General features: G+C 53.1%; 1 protein-coding gene across 2 annotated transcripts; it reads right to left on the reverse strand.

The window, feature by feature from the left end:
• Window positions 1-37: 37 nt before the first annotated feature.
• DCST1 (DC-STAMP domain containing 1) lies at window positions 38-15,941 on the reverse strand. 2 transcript variants are annotated; one of them, XM_043877426.1, is made up of 16 exons: window positions 15,884-15,941; window positions 15,415-15,540; window positions 15,272-15,346; window positions 10,479-10,607; window positions 9,990-10,129; window positions 9,017-9,230; window positions 8,788-8,931; window positions 8,010-8,131; window positions 7,439-7,596; window positions 5,293-5,392; window positions 5,071-5,166; window positions 4,827-4,953; window positions 4,092-4,208; window positions 3,459-3,601; window positions 3,228-3,341; window positions 38-343 (listed from the first exon to the last, which is right to left on the reverse strand). In XM_043877426.1, the coding sequence occupies exons 1-16, from the start codon at window positions 15,939-15,941 to the stop codon at window positions 92-94; spliced, it is 2,115 nt and encodes a 704-aa protein (XP_043733361.1). In that variant the 3' UTR covers window positions 38-91. The 2 variants fall into 2 exon arrangements, with proteins under 2 accessions (XP_043733361.1, XP_043733362.1); XM_043877427.1 differs by lacking the exon at window positions 15,272-15,346.
• Between the last annotated feature and the right edge of the window lie 12 nt (window positions 15,942-15,953).

The following is a 15,953-nucleotide window of genomic DNA, read 5'->3' on the forward strand; positions in this document are numbered from 1 at the left end:
ACCGGACGCCTGCGAAGCGCGGGCAGCAGGAGTGTATGAAGCATTTTATTAAACGGGAAGGAGCGGATGGGAGAGCGAGCAAGACGCCCCTTCACTCCGCGTAGGTAGCATCATCGTTGCTGTCGCTGTAGGCGGAGGAGGAGAGCTCCTCGCGGGGTGTGCAGGCCGGGCACCGCTGCCGCATGTCATTCCAGCAGGAGCGGCAGTACACTGCCTCGCAGTTCGGTGTAGGGCACACGTAGGACTCGGGCGTCTCGGGTGCTTGGCACACCACGCATCGGCGGCGCAGCAAGGGGCGCAAGAGCGGGCAGCTGCGGTGCAGGATGTCAAGCAGATGGCGGCGCTGTTGAGAAACAAGGCGGGTTTGGAGCCGGTTGGGGGGCAGGCGAGAAAGATGGGGAGGTGGAGAACAGCGCTGCTTTTTGGAGAAGCGCTTCTTATCTGAAGTCTCAAGACCTGACTATGCCCATATGTTGGAGGAAGCTGGATTTGGCAAAGAAGGGCCCTGGAGGGCAAGGGTTCTATGGATGTCGGTCCTGGAGAGCTTCCCTCACTTCGTGGTGGAGAGGGAGAGGATGCAGTCGGTAACAGCCACAACCATCATCACATGTACTCTCCGGTAAATCGTAAATCGTCTTATTTGATTCTCACCGTGAGGCTGAGAAGTGAGTAGGGCAGATAAGACTATCACTACCGTGTTCTCCTACTTTACAGATGAGAAAGCTGAATCTCATAAATGTTAAATGACTTTCCCAAAGGCACAGACTGAACAGTAAAACCTGTCTGGATCCAGGTACCCTGATTCCAAATTACAAGCCTGGCTCATTATGCTCCCTCTGTCTCCCACCCTCTCTCCACACGTTTTCCAGGAATTCTCAGGCCACCTTATCAGGTCACTCTTTGCTCAAGAAACTCCAGGGGCCCCACTGCCTGCCAAGCAAAGGCAGGACTCCTGGCCTTGGCCTTCTGAGCCTTCCACAATTTGGTCCCTTTCTAGCCTCTGCCCCAACTTACCTCTCCCTGAACTTTACATGTTCTGTGCTGGTTCCTCCTTAGACTTCAAGCCCTGCACTTGGTTGGCATTTCCTTTGGACTCTGAGTCCTTGCACATTCTGCTTCCTCAACTGGGAATGAATGCCCATCACATTTCCATCTGCCCATCAAAATCCAGTTAACTCCATGATCTGGTCATGGAATCACATTATGTTCATTTTGAATGAGTTTCTTAGGACATCTGGATCAAGACGATGGACTAGAAGGACATGGAGCTCACCTCCTCTCATAGTATATTCATCCAGCCTCTACTGCATGTCATGGGAGTTGGGGGGAGGGGGGTCTAGGAGCTAGAGGAAAAATTTAAGCAAACATGGTCTCTCACTTTTATGAGCTTTTTTAGGGCTGATTAAATAAGAGTAGCTACTCCTTGTGTTTTTAAATGATATTGGGCCCTGTACCAAAAAACTAGGGGGGCTTCCCTGGTGGTTCAGATGGTAACACATCTGTCTGCAATGCAGGAGACCCGGGTTCGATCCCTGGGTCAGGAAGATCCCCTGGAGAAGGAAATGGCAGCCCACTTCAGTACTCTTGCCTGGAAGATCCCACAGACAGAGGAGCCTGGTAGGCTACAGTCCATGGGATTGCAAAGAGTCGGACACGACTGAGCGATGTCGCTTTCACTGTCACTTTCACCAAGAAACTGTAAGTAAATTAATTCAATCCAAACAATAACTATGTAAGGCAGATCTCTTTTCAGCTGAAAAAAACTGATGACTTGGAGAGGTGATCATTTTCAGACAATGACAACTAACACATATATATAACTTGCTATGCACCTGCACTGTGATTAAATGAGTGAAACTCACTTAATCCTTACTACAAATAGATGGAGTAGTTAAGTCCATTTTACAGAAGGGAAAAACCAAGACTCAGCATTTAAGTCAGTGCTCAAGATCACACAATTGTCGCAGTAATAAGGGGAGAGGCCAGGATTCAAACCTAGGCTCTCTAGGGATTTCCCTGGTGGTCCAGTGGCTAAGACTCCAAATGCAGGAGGCCTGGGTTCCACCTCTGGTCAGGGAACTAGATCCCACCTGCTGCAACTAAGACTTCACATACCGCAACTAAAGATGCTGCATGCCACAACTAAGACCTGACACAGCCAGATAAGTAAATAATATCTTTTTTTAAAAAAGATATCTTTATATTAAAAAAAAAAAAAAAGAATCTCTCTGGCACCAGAGCCTCACACCTGACCACCACTCTATTACTGATCTCTAGTGAGCAGGCCTCATAGAGTTGTCCAACCTCCCCATTCTGCAGAGGGAAAAACTGAGGTCCAGTGAAGACCATGGCCAAGGTTACAAAGCTTAATGAGGGGGTGTGGACTGAAGCCTGGTTCTGCTGACTGTGTGCCCTTTCTGTACACCACATGCCTCTTCATGAGACCTCCCTGATCCCCAGTCCACCTGAGTCCCCTCGCCTATGCCACCTCCTCACACCCTCCACACCTCCCACCCCCCTCTGCTGGAATGGCACTGAGCTTCTAATCTGAAGTCCTCTCAGAAGAACCTGTGGCTTTGCCTTGGGCCCCTTGTTTCTGATGAACCTGTCTTGCTTTTCTTTGACCCAACTATATCAAATCTGATTCCTCCTTTTTGCCTGCTTCTCTATGGTCCAGGCGTCCCTGGTGGCTCAGTTGGTAAAGAATTCACCTGCAATGCAGGAGACCCCGGTTCGATTCCTGGGTCAGGAAGATTCCCTGGAGAAGGGATAGGTTACCCACTCCAGTATTCTTGGGCTTCCCTGGTGGCTCGGATAGTAAAGAATCTGCCTGCAATTCAGGAGACCTGGTTTTGATCCCTGGGTTGGGAAGATCCCCTGGAGGAGGGCATAGCAACCCATTCCAGTATTCTTGCCTGGAGAATTCCATGTATAGAGCAGCCTGGCAGGCTACAGTCCATGGGGTTGCAAAGAGTCAGACATGGCTGAGTGACCACGCACAGCACAGCCCTGTGGTCCACTTAGGATCTCAGGCTGGGCTGAATACTGGATACAGATATGGACACAGCCTTGACCTCCAGGCACTGGATGACCAAGGCCTTTGCATGCCCGCCATCAGAACTCACTGAGCATCAGTAGACTTGGGACTTTGGTAGGGGCTGGAGGGACTAAGGGGAGATGCCCCCCCACTCCAGTTCTTAGACCCAGAGGAGCAGGCCTGGACTCACCGGAGCCCTCTGCTGTCTTGCCCGCCTCAGGATGGTAGCCCTCCTCAGCTGGGTGAAGGCTGCTCTCTTCCTCAGGAGGTCATTGTAGAGGAACAGGGTCCGCTTCTTTTCTCGCTGGGGCCAAGGAGACAGCACAGAGGAGGAAGACATCCCCCGAGGTGGGGCTGGTGGGGAGCTGGGTGCAGGCCGGTGTGTGTGCACCCCGGGGTGGAGAGGTTGTGGGGGGCACACCTTGGGGAAGTAGAAGGCTGTGATGACCCTCCGGAGCCGGTAGCCGAAAGCCTGGAGCAGGCAGAGACACACTAGGAGGCCACTTGGTAGTGCAGCTTTCAAATAGGCCCTGGTGCTCAGGGGCACGGGCTGGGGCAGGCAGGCTGGGGGAGGAGGTGGGCCTGTCAGGGGTATGGCCCGGGCCGGCTGGCCGCAACTCTGCACTGAATTCCCCACGTTCACGGGTGTGGGTTAGGTCTCTGATTACCCTGTTATCTTCCTGCCTGCCCCTCACCCTGCAGAGCTTTGTTGCAGTATGGTAGTCATTAGGCCCAGGAAGCTATTTGTTCAACATGGCACAGACGCAGAAATTTTCCATCATGGCAGAAAGTTCTATTGAACGGCATTGCTCCAGAGGGCTGGGACTTTGGGGGACCCTCTGGACTCCTCTGACCCAAACCTGTCATCCTCCAATCCTTCAAGCTTGACCTGATGTTTCCTACTCTGATTCTCCAATGCAAACACACCAACCCCCATTTCACCATAGCCAAGGCCCGGTCCCCTAACTCTTTGTCTTGGAAACACCCCGCCTGCCTCCTCTCCCTTGGCCCCCAGCCATCAACTCCTCTGATCCAAACTTTCGGCATCACTCACGCATGTTGTTTGAGTCCACCACTATCTCAGAGGAGGTGTTCAGGGCTCCGATGGTATTCCGAAGAAGCCGGGCGAGCATGGAGTCTCCCCCGACTTTCACTTCCAGTTTATGACTGCCTGATGCCAGGATAGGGGTCGTGGTGTGTATGGGGAGAGGAGGAGTCAGGAGAGAGTTGGAGTTACGGAGATGGGGCAGGATGGGGACTGGATGGAGGGGAGAGGTCAAGGCATAGCAATACTTCTCAACTGCACAGGACTTTCCATCCCTTTACTGATTACTAATGCCTCCTCTTGACAGATACAAAGGGGAGTGGAAACTGAGGCTCCCAGTGACAGCTGTCAAGTTGCAGGGCTGATATCTGACCCTAAGGTGGGCAGGTAGGAGCTGAGAAGCAGAAGGAAATGACAAAACTGGAAGAACTAGGGACTTCCTTCGTGGTCCGGTGGTTAAGAATCTGCCTTCCAGCGCACGGTTCCATCCCTGGTTGGGAACCCAAGCTCCCACATGCCGTGAGGGAACTAAGCCTGGGAGCCACAGCTGCTGAGTCCGTGCTCTGGAAGCCATGCGCCACAACTAGAGAGAAGCCCATGAGCCACAGCTAAGACCTCACGCAGCCAAATGAAAGAAATTTTTTAAAAATTGGAAAAATTGGGGTGGGGTGGCTGTGCAAGGGTGGGAGTTCTCCAGGGGGTTGTCTCCTTGGGCCTGGAGCCTGGAGTGGGGGCTGGGCTCACTGCGGAAGGAGTACTGCACGAAGGAGTGGTGGCGGATAGTGTCGAAGATGGAGTAGAGAGCCCAGTCCAGGCCACAGAGCACCAGCAGCAGCAGCAGCACGGGCAGTGTCTCCATGAGCTCCCTTAACTGGCCAGGGAGCAGGAGGGGCGGAGCTGGGCAGTGCCACTGCACCCTCTCTGCCCTCCACCCCTCAGACCCCTGCCTCTAGTAGGATCTGGGGTCCTGCCTCCATGCCATCCTCACCACATTTCTCATTTCTGCGGCCTGGATCGTGGGGTCCCAGGGGAAGATGACGGTTTTCTTCTCAGCTTTGCGGAGTGGCAGCAGCGTCTGCTTGCCCTGGGAAAAACGTCCCCATGGTGAGAAACGCTGAGCACCCTCTCCTCTTCCCCTCTGCCCTCCTGGAGCAGGACGCCACCCAGAGAACGGGACAGGGCACTCTTGGGCAAGGCTGCGCACACTCACTAGCTTCTTTCTGCGTTCATCGATCTGACAGAAGTAGGTACTGATATAGATGTTGTCGAAGCGGATGTCCCTGTTATAGCTGTCCATGTAGGAGAAGCACCTGTGGATGAGAGTGTCTCCATTGCCTACAGGTTTACCCACCCCCAACCATGGGCTTCCCTGATGTGGTCAGTCAGCCGACCGCCCAGCACGCACCAAGCACCGTCTGTGTCCTAGGAGGAGAAAGCCCTGCCCTGCCCTCCAGCAGCCCCGCAGTCCCATGAAAAACATGCACATACATACTGCTGAGACAGAACAGAGGGGAGGACGGGAGGGAGGGTTGTGTAAGTGCATGTGTGTGCCTGGGAGGTAGGGGAAGGTTTCCCAGGCATGGAACTTTCAGGAAGAATAGCAAGCAGAGGAAACATTAGGAGCAAAGGATGGAGACAAGGGAAATCCCTCAAGGATGCAGAAATCGCCCGATCCACTGACTCCCACGTTCACCTCTCAAGCCCCTGCCTCTTGGCTGAGCCCTCAAAACATCTCCTGGGAGCTCACTTGAAGCAAACCTCATTTCAACCATCATTTCCCTTCTCCACTGATACACCCCTGAGTAAAGTGATATTTTCTGTGTGAGCGTGTGTGCACGCGCAGACGTAGCTTTTCTGTGTATCTCTCAAAGTCCCACATAATGCTTCAGTTTCCTGAGGAAAAATGTTAATTGTTGGAAATGTGTTTAAAACTGTAAAAGTACATTAAATAAGCTCTGTAAACTGTGAAACATGATTTCCAATGCTATTGGTTCTGGGACCCTGTAAAAATCCACATCTTTGCCTTTCAGAGAGAAATGTCTATAAATGCAAAGAAAGACTGTGAGCGCCCCCTTGTGGGGAGACCTACCACTGCTGGGTCTGGGCCTCCGGAGCCGGGTCTCCATCCCTCCCCACCTCAGCCCCTTCAATGAGTGACCTCACCCAGGTTGAAAGCCTGGAAGTGGCTTTTGACTCTGTACCTCCTTCCTTCCCTCCGCAAGCTGGCTCTGCACCTTCCCCCACCTCCCTCCATTTCAGGCCAACTTCCTGCCACGCCCCCGCCCACCTCCGTTCCAGCCTGGCTCCCTAACCTCTGACCCACCTTGGCCTCCCTGCCTCCAGGCTGCTCCAGTACAGCCTGCAACCTTGCCGCTGGGGGGCGGTTCAGGGCCCTTCCGCAGGGATTTCCAGACTGTTCTGACTATGCCAGGTCCTCAACCACAGCCTCTGCCGTCCACATCCCACAAATGCTGAATTCCTGACCCAAGAGAAGACTTTTCCTCTTCTTGGCCGTGGCTCCCCATCTGCAGCCTTTTGAAGCTCAGTTATGGCCCTTTCAGGGGCACTTCCTCAGCTCCCATATCTGTCCATAGTACAGCCTTTGAATCATCTCTGTCTTGTGGACGCCTCTCCTACTTCCGCTCAACCATGAGCGTCTTGAGGGCAGAACTATGGCTCATTCATCTCTGTCCTCCCACAGGACTCTGGACACACACATAAACACTCACTTGCAGTCTACGCCCCACAAACAGGGGCAGAAGGAGCAAGAGGCCCTGCGGCCTCTCTTGTTCAGCCCCTGCCCATCTCAGGCACGTGGGGCTAGAGACAGGAAACAGAGGGTCCAGAGGTCGGCAGGGAAGCAGAGTGAGGCCCAGGGCAGCCCAGCTGGACGCCAGGCTGGGTGGGGTTGAGGACTTTGGTCCAAATGGAGGGAAAGTAGCTGCCAACACAGCAGGCGGGAGAAAATGAAAGCAGAATTGGACGATAAAAATGGCACAAAGTCAGAGCCAAGGGGAATATGAAGGGCAAGAAAAAAAAATCAAAAGTCAAAGCTAAAAGTTAAAAAAAAAAAAAAAGAAGTCAGCGTTGGGATAAAGGCCGGAAGGAGGTAGATAAATGAAGACGGTCGCCCTTTTAAGGTGGTGGGAACATGGGGTAACGTTTCTTCTGACAAAATGTCCACATTTCCTTTAACTTTGTGTAAACAACGAACCCAGCTTTGTAAAAAGGCAAAGTCAAAGGCGCAGAGCATTCAGATTCAGTCGGAGGAGGGCTCTGCAGCTCCATTCCGAGGGCCTCCCTCGGGGCACGGCCAGCAGGAGGCCGGGGCTCCCGGGCAGAGGCTGAGGACTCACGCATGCAGGACCAGCAGGAAGGTGCAGGAGAGCAGCACGTGCAGCAGCCCCAGGGTCCACTCGAGCTGGGCCTCCTGGCGTCTGACGTAGTCCCGCACCTCGCTGCTCACGTGTTTCCAGCTCGTGTTGAGGCCCAGCACCCCAGCCCGCTTCTCCTCCTGGTGGGCGGCACAGGCGCCGCCTCAGAGGCCCAGACCCAGCTTCCCAGACTCTCTGTGGCTTCTCTCCACGCGCCCCCCCCCCCAACCCCCCGCCCCGGGATGCTTCACTCATGCTCTCCTCCTCCCAGGAACTTCAGGGCTGCCTCTGCCTCCTGTTTGCCGCCCTCCTTGACACAGTCTTGCTCCTCTGCACCTCTGCGAGCTGACACCCTCTCACACCTGGCTGACCCTTCCCACAGGCTGGACACCCTCCCCCTCTCCGTCATCCAATGCCTCCACCACTCCACACCCCGTCCCCTCCCTCACCAGCCACCTCTCCTGCGTCCTCGCCCGCTCTTCCTCGCATCCTGTTCCTGTGCCCTCCTCCTCCCACTCCCTATCCCCCCCACCTCTCACTGCCCATTTCTTACCTTGAGGTTAATAGTTGCTGAAAATTCCCCCTCCAGGCCATGAATAGACTGGTTGAGGGAGTCATAGGTCTGCCCAAAGTTGCCTTCCACTGGGATGCGACCGCGGCACCAAACTTCCATCACTGGTGGGGGGCAGTGGGGCCGGGTCAGGGGGCCTCCAGTCCTCCCTTCCCGTGATCCTCTTCATCCTACTGCTTTTGTCTCTCTGCCCGTGACTTTCTTTCTTTCTTTTCATTTTTTGGTGAGACTTATGGAATCTTAGTTCCCAGGCCAGGGATTGAACCTCTTGGCAGTGACAGCCTGGAGTCCTAACCATTGGAGCCTTAACCACTGGACTAAAAGGGAATTCCCTGCCCATGGCTTTCTACCACCTTGAGTTTTTCCCTTCTTCGCTCCCCTTGAATTCTTCCCCCATTTTTTTCACCTGTCTATGACCGTACCAAACACTAATTATGATAGCCAACACGTAACAGAGCAGTTACTCTGTGTGCCGGCTCGGTCAGCTGCTTCACATGTATCATCTCCTTAAATCCTCAAGACCCCTAATGGGATAAGTACTATCGTGATGTCCATCTTTCAGATGAAGAGACAAAGCAGGAACTTACCTGAGTCACAGATCTAGTCAGCTGGAGGCGCTGGGCCCTAAGGATGCCGTGTCCTCAGAGCCCAAAGCCTCCCCTCCTGACTGCCTTCCTGCCTGACACCTTCCCAGGGTCCCCCAGGACTCAGATCCCTAGCCCTGGTGCTCCCCATCCTCCTGCCTCACCCTTGTGCTCACCCTTGGCAATGCTGCAGAAGAACTTGAACTTCATGGGCAGGCAGAGTAGGTGGTTGAGGAGGGGCACCCAGATGCGCTGCATACAAGCTCCATGCTTTTGGTCAAACCAGCGGCGGCAGCTGAACATGGCCTTGTTCACCACATCTGCAGGAAGGGCCAACGGGGGTCTGAGGTCCCCACACCCTGAGCCAACGCCCAGGCCCCTGCCTGCCCAGGGACCCCCGCTCACAGGAGCAGCGCAGCTTAGTCTTCAGCTCATACATCTTCTGTGTAGACAGGTGGTGTCTGAAGGCTGAGGCAAGGGGGGCTGCTCCACCTGGGGCTGTCTCTGAGCCCTCGGCATCCTTGGGTGAGAATCCGCTCTTACTGTTCACCTGGGCATCCAGTTCCTCAAAGGAGTTGGTGATGTTCTGAGTCTCGGCTTTCAGTGAATCTTTGCTGCTCTGGGGTTGGAGGGAGGAAAGGGGTCCGGCATGGCAACTTGGAGCTTCTGTGCCCAACAGCCTGTTCGTCCCCATCAGCCCAGCCTCGGGCTCTTACCTCCAGCTATAAGGAGCTGAGACCTGGAGACGGGCTCTCATCTCAGATTCTCCACTGTATGTAGTCCTTGGGAGCCCTCTCCCCTCCCCAGGTGCCTCTGCTCTACTCACCTCCCAGGCTCCCAGCTCCTCCCAAGGCCTCCTGTTCCGGATCCTTGCTAGTCAAGGAGGGTTCCCCAGGCCCTTGACTTTACCCCTCACCGCTACTCTCTCAGGCCACTGTGTCATCTCCACTGTCCCAACTCCGAAGCCCCGAGGTCCTTGTCTTCCCAATGCTTCAACTTTCCAATTTTTCCAGACCCCAATCTTCAGTCTTCCAGTACCCTATTCCCTCATGCCCTGACTCTCAAAGTTTCCCAACTCCTCAAGGCCAGGGCCCCCAATTTCCTGACATTCTAGCTCAGCTGCCCAGAACACTACCTACTTGGGTGTTTGGGAATGTGTGTGGGATGTGTCCCAGTGGTTGGGGCATAGGAGCTCTTCTGCCATTTAATGCCCAGAGACCCGGGCACATCCTGCAATGTTTGGGAACAGTTCTGCCCCAAATGCCAGTACCACTCGCCCTGTTGTGTAACTATAAGTCCAGGGTCCCAGCTCTCAGCTCAGGTCATCTAGGCCCTGTGAGGAGAGGGACCCCTAGACCCTGCCGTGTAGGGTCCTGACCAGCAAGTCCTTGAACACCGCCCGCAGGGGGGCTGTGGAGACACGCCAAGCTGTGCGGGTGTTGTTGATCTGCAGCTCCACCGTGCAGCCGAGCGATGCTATCACCTCGTTGAGGTTGTGCCGCAGATTGGCCACTGGTCCTGGGGGAAGATGCCCTGGTAGATTACCTCCCTCTAGAGCCAATTAACTTTCTTCAGCCCATCCTGAGCTCCCACTCTGCGGGCGGTGACCACCTCCTAGAACCGTACATTGATGGGGCCCAGAAGCTGGTGAGAGGTCATCTCATTCAACCCCTGATTTTTTTTTTTCTTTTTGTAAATGAAGGAGGCTCAGAGACTCAGAGGAACTCTCTCAGGGGATACACAAGTCAGAACAGCTGGGATTGGACTCCCCACTCTTTGATCTTCAACAGGCCTGGCTCTCAATGGATAGCCCACCAAGAGTCATTGCTTCAGTGTCACTAACTGGTACCCAGGGGCACACACTCACCCTCATAGATGGCAGCCAAGGCATATCCCAGTACAAAGAGCCTGCCCTCTTTGCCCAGCATCTTGGGTATTAGCAGAAGGCTGGCACAGCGAATGTGAGGCGAGGTCCCCCAGCCTACGACCCCCAAGCCTGTCAGGAGAGCCCAGGAAGTGGTGCGGCAGAGTAAGGAAGCTGCCTCCCCCACCAAGTTTAGCAGAGCACCCACCTCCCACAACTCCTTTCTAGAACCATCACCACACTGCCCTTGTCCCATTCACTCTGGCTCTGATAGGCCTTCAGGCCACTCATGCATTCATCTACCGAACAGCCGTTTATAGAGTTCGACTGTGTGCCAGCCTCCGGACGGGCTTGGAGAGGAGGCCGGAGGCTGAAAAGCCAGGGTCAGTGATTGACTTGGTGCGTATATACGAGTGTGTGTATTTGTGTTAGGGGAGGGGGCCAACACTTTCCCTTTCCAGGCTGGACTCCCAGGTACCCTAGGTATTGAGGGGGCAGAGAGGTGAATTCTGGAAACAGGCACTGGTGCTCAGAGCAGTCGGAAGAGAGGTCACAGCCACCTCGATATTCCCTGCGCTCTGACACCTACAGCTCTGTCCCTAATTTTAGCCTTTAGTCGTCTACCTCCTGGTGTGTTTCAGCAGTTTCACATGTGTCTCCCTGTGGTCTCTGCAGGGAGACAGTGAGCTCCTTGAAGCTCATAATCCAGGGAGAGAGACAGACGGGTAAACAAATGACTGCAACACCCGGTGCTAAGTGCGCGGGGAGGTGTTGTGGAGAGCTGTGGGAGCCCAGGAGGGAGCAGGCGTTTCTGCGGGGAGGGTGGGGCTGGCAAAGCCGGACACAGGAGGCGATGTGACAGCTGGGCCTGGACGGTGAGTAAGTGCTGCGAGGCATTCCAAGCCAAAGGAGTAACACAAACTGGTCAGGGAACCTAGAAGGTTCCTGTGTGGCTGGAGTGTTCTCCCAAAGTTGGCCAAGGCAGAGCCCTAGTCCGTACCCTCCTCTCCCTCTGCTCAGCCCTCACGGGGTCCCCAGTGTCTCTCATGGGAGCTGCCTCGTCCCTTACTTCCTCTCTTGCTAGTCTAGATTTCAATTTTCATGAGGCAGCCAGAGTGATCTTACAAAAACAAAAATTGGATCATGGTCCCTCCTCTGCTTGAAACCATGCAGTGATGTCCCATCTCTGCTTGGGATCAAATCTGGACTCCTCTAACACGATCACCGGACTCTCCTGATCTGGCCCCTTCCCACCTTCTGAGGTGATCTCATCCTATTCAGCCCTTCGCCCACCACGTCCGCCCACATTGGCCTTGTTGCTGTTTCTGGAATTTGCCAAGCTCCCGCGTCCTCTCAGGTCTTTACCCTGGCTGTTCCCCCTGCCAGGAGCACTCCTCCCCCTAGTCTTCACCTGGCCGGCTCTACCTTGTCATACAGGTTTGCTGCAAACCCTGCCGGGTGCCACCCATGGTTTGTTCTCCCTTCTTCCTTGCTAACACAACTTGGGTTTTGTTCCAGGGCAATGGCCTGTCCCTATCCTGGCCCCTGGGGGTAAATCTGGATCCGTCTAACCCAAGCATGCTATAGTAGGACATCGAAAGGGGAGTGATTCTGTGGTCTTGGCCTTTTGGCCAAGACTCAAGCTGAGGATGATAGTTGACAAATAGTCACCCTACTTTCTGAGGGTGATTGTTGACCGAGGGCTGCTCTGCCTTCTAAAGAGAGCCTCATGGAGTTTGCTATCTGGGCATTCCCAAAAGAGCAAAACTGGTGTCTCACCCCTCTACCCCAACCAGCCTAGACAAAGACAGGGCCAGAAATCGGAATTATCTGGAAGTGGAGGGAAGTGGTCAGAGCAGGCAGACATAGGAGAGGCTGTGGGGAGGATGGGTGTTCACTTCCTCATGGCAAGTGACAGACTCCGAGAGCACCCGTCTGAGGCTGGTGTTGCAAGAAGGGGAACCCGGCTTACCCCTCCCAACTGGACACCCGCTGAGCTGCAGAGCCTGGCAGGGCCACCCCAGGGCTGCCCCAGAGCACAGAGGCAGGAGCGTTCAGAGGTCAGCAGGGCCTCCCAGGAGTATGGGGGAAATGTGCACATGGAGAGTGGTGCTTCTCATCATGACGGGGAGGGGGTGACTTCAAGGGGTCCTGTGTTCCCCGTTTGGGAGGGCAAGGACGTTTCCTTTGGGACATATAGAGGGCATGTTAAGTCGCCTCCATCATCCAGACTCCCTGTGACCCCATGGACTGTAGCCCACCAGGCTCCTCTGTCCATGGTATTCTGCAGGCATGAATACTGGAGTGGGTTGCCATGCCCTCCTTCAGGGGATCTTCCCAACCCAGGGATCGAAACTGCATCTCTTATGTCTCCTGCATTGGCAGGCAGGTTCTTTACCACTAGCGCCACCTGGGAAACAGAGAGGGCAGCAGGCCTCAAAGCCATCTGTGGGGTCCCCCTGTGGGGTCCATCTGTGGGGTCCCCCTGTTCAGGGGGAGGCATCCAAAAATAAGGGTCTGCAGGTGGCCTGTAGGAACTACAGGGAGCTTCGTTCAAGGTCAGTCAAATAGAACTGCCTCAGCAGGAAACTGGGCCCAGCACGGTCCACACAGAGCCTCCAGCCAGACCATGAACAGGGCCCCCTGAGACGGCCAGGGTGTGAGGGAGTGCCGCACAGAGGCGGGGGAATTCTAACAGTATCGATGACTTCAGACTTTTGTCCCTTTTCCTCTAATTCTTCTAATCCCCTTTCTGACATCAGAAGAGCCAGAAAGGGAAGGAAGTGGAGAAAAAAAGTGAGTGAGCAGGCTGTGCCTCTTGTCCGCCGCAGGACCCCACTCCACGATCAGGCCTGCGCTTCGGGGCAAGGGCGTGGTCAGAAGGGAAGATGTTTGAGAATGATGTGAGATTGAAATCTTGACGTAGACAGGACTGGACCTTTTAAGCCCCGAAAATGGTCATAATTACTGAAGCAAGACTAGATCTTCTAGATGAAAATCACCAGAAAGCTAAGGGTCTGTGTGAGAGGTCATCAGTGGGGAGAAATGTTGGAAAACAGTGGCCAGAGAGAAAGTAGTTTCCTGTTGGAGCCCCATAGAAGGAGTTGATTCAGTGAGCTTGGGATGATGCCATGTCCGTGCCCCGTGCTTGGGAGAGGGTTAGAAAGGACACATGTTCTGACAAAAGAGGTGTGGGGGAAGTCGGCTGGGGGGTTACAGGAAGTTCTTTGTTCTTATAGGAGACACGAGGAAGGAATGCTCTGATCTTTTGATATTGTCATATGGGGACATGGTGTCTGGATTTGCTGCACCCATTTGGTGACCTGAAGAGGAATGATCTACAGGCCAAAAATGGCAGAGAAAAAAGTCAAAAGGAAGCTTGGTCCTTGGTGGGTTTACTGAGCTGCCAAATTATCCAAATTCCAAAACTACTCTACCTTGAAACTTGTTAAATGAGATGATAAATTTCCTCTATGGTTAAACCACTTTTAGGTGGGTTTTCTGTTCCTGTGTCTCAACACCTCTTGATGCAAGGTCTCCCTTCACATGTCACCTTCTCTAAGAAGCCTTCCCTGACTACTCCCCAGCTAATTCCGAATCCCTTTCTATCACATTCCCCTGGTTTACGTTTTTCATACCACTTGTAACCATCCAAAATGCTCTTGTCTATTTCTTCATTTATTGTCTAACTCTTTCAACTAGAATGTAAACTTGAAAGAGAATGTAAAAAAAAAAGAAAAAGAATGTAAACTCTGAAAAAACTGGGTGTGTGGGGGGGAATAGTTAAAAGGAATTAAGAGGTACAAACCTCCAGTTATATAATAAATAAGTCAGAGATATATAACAAGGAATTTGGTCAATAGGAAATATGGCCAATATTTTACAATAACTTTAAATGGAGTATAATCTATAAGGATGCTGAATCAAAATGTTGTACACCTGAAACTAATATAACATTTCAAATTAACTATACTTCAATTAAAAACAACATATTCAATAATATTGTAAAAACTTTGTACGGGGAAAGATGGTTCTTAGACTTATTGTGGTGATCATTTTATAATGTATGCAAGTGTCAAATCACTATATCGTACACCTGAAATTAACATAATATTGTACATCAACTATGTCAATTAAAAAAGAAATCATTATAAATTTATAGCAGTTACTGCACATACATATATATACACAGAGGTATGCACTATATACCATAATGTATGTATGTGTATGTAATGCGTGTTATATATATTATAAACTCTAGGGGTCTAAAATTTTAAAAATGAGCTGAGTGCTTGTCAACCTTGTTCACTGCTGAATGAATCCTCAGAAGGTGCTCAGTTAGTGCTGAGTGAATGAGTGAATGAGTGAACTGAATTTATCAGAAGCAGCAGGAAACAAGATCAGAGAGGTCAGGAGAGATGGGGATTATGAATGGTTTTGGGGTTTATCATGGGGGTTAATCTCTGGAGGAGGAAATGGCAACCCATTCCAGTATTCTTGCCTGGAGAATCCCAAGGACCGAGAAGCCTGGCGGGCTACAGTCTGTGGGGTTGTGAAGAGTCGGACGTGACTGATCACACACATAGGGGTTAATAGGGAGGCCCTCAGATTGGGGAGATTCTTGTGGGCAAGGACTGTGTCTTCTGTAGACTGGGGCCTCTTCCCTCTGATCTCCCTTCAAAATCCAAGATGAGGCTGAAATTACAAGGGACACTTGGGAACAGAAGAAACAAGAGAAGATTCCTTCCTGGGCACCCAGGGCTGTGCTACATCCCTGCGCTTAGCCCAGCACTAACCCACCAAGCTGTACAATGTCACCATCTTCTGATCTTCATAGATGTTCATAGGGTTCACCAGAAGCTGAAAGAGACCTAAAGATACAGGGTTCAGCCAAAGGTCAAAAGGTGCGCCCCACCTCTGACCTCTGCTCCGTACTCACCTATGGCCAGGAGCCCTCCGGTGCCTGCCCCCAGCAGGAAAGCACTGACGGGAAGCTCACCCGGCTGGCGCCATAGGAATTGGTTACAGGATCTGGGCAGCGCCCAGTTCAGGAACCCCTGCACCGCTGAGGGGTCAAACGGTTTAGCCCAGCAGGGCCAACATACCACTCTTCTGGCTGGGACATGATTCATTCAGATTAGGGGTGGCAGAGGGGTGGAGGCTGGGGGAACCTGGATGAGGGTGGCCGGAACTCGGGGGACCCTGGGGAAGTGGGGCAGACACGAGGGAGAGAAGAAGAAAGGGCTAGGCCAGAGGAGGGTGGCGCAGGATGAGCAGGGTGGAGGCTGGGGGCCCCCAAAGTGGGGGAAGGGGCGGGAGTCCTGGAGGAGAGACTGGGTGAGAGGAGTGGGGGCCAGGAGCTGCTGGAAGTCACTGGGAAGGGCCGGGGTCTCTGGTGACTGACTCACTGGTGTGGGGTAGCTTCCTTGGCCCTTTTGCTCCATTTTGATGAGGTCTGATGGCCATGAGTCTGCTATG

This window comes from Cervus elaphus, chromosome 20 (genome assembly GCF_910594005.1).
Source record: "Cervus elaphus chromosome 20, mCerEla1.1, whole genome shotgun sequence".
Lineage (NCBI taxonomy): Eukaryota > Metazoa > Chordata > Mammalia > Artiodactyla > Cervidae > Cervus > Cervus elaphus.

Coding starts and splice junctions, on each gene's coding strand:
- DCST1 (XM_043877426.1), bottom strand. CDS start 15,941: ATGGCCATCAGACCTCATCAAAATGGAGCAAAAGGGCCAAGGAAGCTA. Junction 9,231..9,989: donor CGGTGTTCAAGGACTTGCTG/GTCAGGACCCTA, acceptor CTCCAACCCCAG/AGCAGCAAAGATTCACTGAA. Junction 3,342..3,458: donor CAGCCTTCTACTTCCCCAAG/GTGTGCCCCCCA, acceptor CCTTGGCCCCAG/CGAGAAAAGAAGCGGACCCT.